This window comes from Miniopterus natalensis, chromosome 19 (assembly GCF_054644295.1).
Source record: "Miniopterus natalensis isolate mMinNat1 chromosome 19, mMinNat1.hap1, whole genome shotgun sequence".
Lineage (NCBI taxonomy): Eukaryota > Metazoa > Chordata > Mammalia > Chiroptera > Miniopteridae > Miniopterus > Miniopterus natalensis.
In genome coordinates this window covers 34,030,264-34,036,476 of record NC_142099.1, presented here as the reverse complement: position 1 = coordinate 34,036,476, position 6,213 = coordinate 34,030,264, and the positions used below count along the sequence as shown (strand labels likewise).

Below are 6,213 nucleotides of genomic sequence, written 5' to 3'. Positions count from 1 at the left end.
TTACTCAAGGCCAAATAATCCTCAAATCTTAAACATTTTTCACAATCAGTATAATTTTCCCCTTTAGAAGGCAAAAACTATAGGAATTGGGAGATTCTCAGACTTATTAAGACAAGTGTTTAAACTGTGAGTTTAAACTAGGCACCCAACTGTTCACAGAAAATGAGTTCCATTTGTGTAGAAAGAAAGAGCTGAAAGGCAAGACAAGGGGACCAGCTCAAGTTCCACACAGGAAAAACTGAAAATCATGGGCTAATTTTCAAATGTGAGACAGCCAGAGCTGGTTGTGAGGTGGAATTCATAAATTTAATCTCAAAAAATATCTTCAGACATCTCTACACTTGTGAATGCAGAAGAGCATACACATTACTCCACAGAAAGCATATCTAACTGCAGCGAAATTCAGGGGCTGAATGTGACACATTACTTACTAACAGGTCAACTTGGAGACAAGACTCACCAAGGAAAAAGCTCTAATATGAGCTTTGAGAAAATTGGTAATTTATGAGATTAATAGAAGATTTAGGAGAGTGATGACAAAAACAAAGTTCAACTCAGGGAAACTTGATTCTTTAACACAGGCTTATCACCAAATTTTGCAACTCTCATATTGGTAAAGCCTCTATTAAAAAATATTTTTTCAGTTACAGTTTACATACAATATTATATTAGTTTTTGGTGTACAGCATAGGGGTTAGACATTTATATAACTTATGAAGTGATTCGCTCTGATAAGGTTAACACCCCCCTGACACTATACATAGTTATTACAATATTATTGATTATATTCTCTATACTACATTTTATATCCCAGTGACTATTTTGTAATTGCCAATTTGTACTTTTAATCCCTTCACCTTTTCATCCAAGTCTCCAACCCTTCTCCCATCTGGCAACCATTAGTTTGGTCTCTGTATCTAGGAGTTCTCTTTTGTTTTTTGTTTTTAGATCCCACATATAAGGTAAATCATATGGTATTTGTCTCTCTCTGTCTTATTTTACTTAGTATGATAGCCTCTAGATCCATCCATGTTGTTGCAAATAGTAAGATTTAATTTTTTATGGCCAAGTAATATTCCATTTTATATATGTACCACTTCGTTATCCATTCCTCTATTGATGGGCACTTGGGTTGCTTTTACACTTTGGCTACTGTAAATAATGCCTCAATGAACATAGGCCTGCATACATCTTTTTGAAGTAGTGTTTTGGATTTCGTCAGATAAATACCCAGAAATGGAATTGCTGGGTTACAAGGTAGTTCTATTTCTCATTTTCAAGGAACCTCCAAACTGTTTTCCATGGTGGCTGCAACATTTGCAAACCCACCAACAGTAAGTACTCAAGGGTTCCCCTTCCCCACATCTTCACCAATACTTCTTTGTTGATTTATTGATGGTGGCCATTCTGACAGGTGTGAGGTGATTTCTCACTGTGGTTTTATTTGCATCTCTCTGATGATTATTGATGTTGAGCATTTTTCATATATTTATTGGCCATCTGTATGTCCTCTTTGGAGAAGTGTCTATTCAGGTCCTCTGCCCATTTTTAAATTGGATTGTTTTTATTTATTTATTTTATTGATTTATTATTTATTGTTATGTCTTATGAGTTTTTCGTGTATTTTGGATATTAATCCCATCAGGTGTATCACTAGCAAATATTTTCTTCCATTCAGTAAGTTGTCTTCTCATTTTGTTGATGGTTTCTTTTGCTATGCAAAAACATTTTAGTTTGATAAAGCCTCGTGTGTTTAGTTTTTTTTTGTTTCCCTTGTCTGAGGAGATATATCCCCCAAAATATTACTGAGAGCTATGTCAAAAAGGTTACTGTTTTCTTCTAGGAGTTTTAAAGTTTGGGGTCATACATTTAAGTCTTTAACACATTTTCTGTTTATTCTTATAATGGTGTAAGAAAGTGGTCTAGGAGAATACAAAGTTAATATTTAGTAATCACTTGCATTTTTACACACCAGTAACAAACTACCAAAAAGAGAAATTAAGAAAACAATCCCTTTTCCAATTGCACGAAAAAATTACCTAGGAGTACATCTAAGCAAGAAAGCAAAAGACCTGCATTCAGAATATAAGACATTGAAATAAGAAATCAAAGAAGATACTAAAGAATGGAAGCATATACCATGCCCATTTTAACATCATTAAAATGTCCATACTACCCAAAGCAATCTATACATTCAATGCAATCTCTACCAAAATACCAATGGCATTTCTCACAGAAGTAGAGCAAGTAATCCTAAAATTTATATGGAACCACAAAAGACCCTGACTAGCTACAGCAATCTTCAGAAAGAATAGCCCTGCCGGGCATGGCTCAGCGGTTGAGCGTTGACCTAGGATCCAGGCGAATGGGGTTCGATTCCCAGTCAGGGCACATGCCTGGGTTGCGGGCTCAATCAATCACTCATCATTGATGTTTCTCTCTCTCTCTCTCTCTCTCTCTCTCTCTCCTTTCCTCTCTCTGAAATCAGTAAAGATATATTCAAAATCATCATTTAAAAAAAAAAAAAAAAAGAACAAAGTTGGAGGTATGATGCTACCTGGTCTCAAATTACACACCAAGGCCACAGTAATCAAAACAGCATGGTACTGGCATAAAAACAGACACATCAATCGATGGAACAGAATAGAGAGCCCAGAAAAACACACATGCTGACACGGTCAATTAATCTATGACGAAGGAGGCAAGAATATACATTGGGGTAAAGACAGTCTCTTCAACAAATGGTGATGGGAAAATTGGACAGATACATGCAAAAAAATTTAAAAAGGTCAAAATTTTTTTCAGATTGCAAAAATCCCGAATATGTTAGGCTTTATGTCAAGCTGCCTAAGATGCTAGACAAGAGGTTTTTTGCAGATAGCACGGTGAAGGGCATCCTTGACCTCTTTGTTTCTCAGAGTATAAACCACAGGATTAAGGAGAGGAGTAAAAATTGTGTAGGTCACTGAGATCAGCTGATCTTGACCTTTGGTGCTGTCTGACTTGGGCTTGAGGTAGGCGATGGAGGCACAGCCATAGTGGACAATGACCACAGTGAGGTGAGAGGCGCATGTTGCAAACGTCTTCCTTTGGCCCTTAGTCGAGGCAATCTTGAGGATGGTGGAGATGATAAGGATGTAAGAGATGAAGACCAAACCCATGGGCAGCACAATCACAAGTGAGCTGATGATAAAATTAACTGTATCATGTAGACTGGTGTCAGCACAGGAGAGCTTCATAACTGGGAGGATGTCACAGAAATAATGGGCCACCTCTTTATCGCAAAAGGGCAGCCTGAACACAGAGGAAATCTGAATTATGGCCACAAGCAGCCCAATGCTGCAGGCCCCCCCTACCAGCTGGGCACACATCTTCTTGTTCATGATGACCGTGTACCTCAAGGGTTTGCAGATGGCGACGTAGCGGTCATACCCCATTGCCGTGAGTAGGAAGCAGTTGTTGATGGCCAAAGTGATAAAAAAGAACATCTGGGTGGCACAGCCAGCCAAGGAGATGGTCTGGCTTTGTCGCATGAGGCTGGAGAGCATTTGTGGTACAATGACCAATGTGTACATAGTTTCTGAAATTGAAAGCATGCTGAGAAAGAAGTACATGGGGGTGTGAAGGTGACGATCAGTGCTGATAATTGTCACGATGATGACATTGCCAGCCAGGGTTAAAATGTACAAGGAAAGAAATATTACAAACAGAGTAAGCTTGTGTTCATGAAAGCTGGAGAAACCCTGGAAAAAAAATTCACTCACCACTGTCTGGTTCTCTTTCCTCATTGCTAAATTCCACATCTAAGGCTGGAGGCAGGCCAATCAGTCGGAATACGTCAGTGCTCAATGCTTTGAGCAGGAGAATTCCAGGAGAAGGAGATGATAAGAATCTGCTCCTGATGGATGCCAGGTAAATGGAGACTACTGTTTCCTTATAGGTAAAGATGGGAAAAAACAATCAGGAAATAATTCCACGTGTGCAGATTTATGTAGAACAGTTAAGAATTATAAACAGGGATGGGATAAGATGGAAGGAAGGATAACTGGGGCAAGTTTAGAAACTATTTCCTGATGAGTTAGAACACAAGTGTTAGGAAAAAACTGAGGCTATAGAAAGAAGAAATGCATAGTTAAATTTTAAAAGAATTTTCAGCCCGGCTGGGCATGGCTCAGCGGTTTAGCATCGACCTATGATCCGGGCAGTAGGGTTCGATTCCCGGTCAGGGCACATGCCCGGGTTGCGGGCTCAATCAGTGACTCTCTCATCATTGATGTTTCTGTCTCTCTCTCCCTCTCCTTCCCTCTCTGTGAAATCAATAAAGATATATTTAAAAAAAAAAAAGAATTTTCTTCTGGACTACAGTTTCAGAGTTTTGTTTACCTAACACAAATTTGCCAATCTATTCTACTTTATTCAAAGCACAATTTCAATCTTAAACATCTTCCTTTCTAAGTTGCCAAGGACAAGTGTTTGCTTTCTCCCTGTTCCATTTGTCTGCGTCTTTCATAAACCATTTTCACAAGTCATTCATTAGCTTTAAAAATGACTGCCTTCTCCATTTTTAAAAAAGTTTTTACTGAATTTATTGGGGCAACATTGCTTAATAAAATTATATAGGTTTCAGGGGTACAATTCTATAGCATATCTTCTGTATATGTGTTGTGTGCTCACCACCCCAGTCAGTCTCCTTCCATCTCCGTGTATCTGCCCTTTACCCCTTGACCTCCCTCCGACCCCCTGTTACTCTGGTAATTACCATGCTGTTGTCTGTGTCTATGAGGCTTTTGGTTTTTTGCTTAATCTCTTCCATTGTTTTTTCATGAATCATGTTTCTTTTCTTATTCAAAACTTAACTCAAGTGTCCTCTTGCTCAGAAAGTCTTCTCAAAACGAAATGCCACCTATCAGTCCAAGCCCTTTGCAAAGGCTAGTGCTGCTCTGTAGCCAGTTCTTGGAAAGTGTGTGTATTTCTCTGTGTTCGCCAGCTCGTGCCCGCATGTGAATTTTCCCAGGTAGTCTGACTCACGATTCTACTCTGAACTCTCTTTTCAAATTTCTTCAGAATGATAAACTGGGTATCTTTGGGGACACCAGTTTGCACATTTCTCCGATTCTCTGTTTGAGGAGTAATTGGGGATCACAAAGTTCTCATTTTTAAAAATTAATAATAGTGGTAAGAGCAACAAAAATAATAGTCCCTTATTGCACTTTTTAGTTTATAAAGAGTTTTTACACATGTTGTTTAACAGCATAACAATCCCATATGTTGGGTAATTATTATCTTCATCTTGCAGATAGGAAACCTAACACACCTAGGATTAGGTGACTTGTCCAAAATTAAAAAGTCATAGATACAATCCTTTAAGTCTAGGCCAGTGTGATTTGTAGCATCATGTTCACAAAACATATAAGAAAGAAGGATATTGGGGGGGGGGGGGCGTTATTAATAAGAGGTAATATTTCCCTTACTCTGGAAATGAGATTTCATTGGGGAAAAACTGGAAAAATTGAAAAACATTAGGAAAATTGAAAAATTTTTAGGACTATCTAATTAAGTAGATAAAATATTAGAATATTAATTATAGCACATGCCCATTCTCCTTGGCTTAATATTTTCACTTCCAATTATTTATTTTAAAGAAATAGAGATATATATCAGGTTGCATGTGAAAGAGGGCTTTATAATATTATTTATAATAATAAAGACCAAAAACAATGCAAATTTAAAAAGGAATGATTAAATAAATTATAGCATGTTCATTTGATGGGAACTCTGCGGCATACGCACATACATAGTCACATAGATAAATACATAGGTAAATACAAGGATACATAGATAGACCATAATTTTGTTAAAATAAAACAGGGAATAGAAAAGAAGGAAGAAATAAATGAAGGCAATGAATTCAATGGCACAGCCACTAAAAAAGGGCTGGAAAGAAATATACCAAAATGCTAAAAATTACTTTTTTCTGGGCACTAAATGGAGAATCTTAAATTATCTTTCTCTTTATGACCTCTGTATAATACAGATCTTCTTCTTAATTATTATCTTCTAACCACAAAGCCAAATCCTATAATTCTGCTGCAAAAGGGAGCTCTGCAAAGAGCTTGCAGAGAGGACTGAGGAGAAAGAGTGAAAGTGGGGGGTTAATTTACCTTTGAGAGAGAAAGTTGACACAACAGGCATTTTATAGTAATTTGAGCACCG

At 37.5% G+C, this 6,213-nt stretch overlaps 1 protein-coding gene across 1 annotated transcript; it reads right to left on the bottom strand.

The window, feature by feature from the left end:
* Positions 1 to 2,801: 2,801 nt before the first annotated feature.
* On the bottom strand, positions 2,802 to 3,788 carry LOC107545177 (olfactory receptor 10J1-like). Its single transcript, XM_016223246.2, is given in 1 exon segment — positions 2,802 to 3,788. A coding segment is annotated over 1 exon segment (987 nt).
* Positions 3,789 to 6,213: the final 2,425 nt, after the last annotated feature.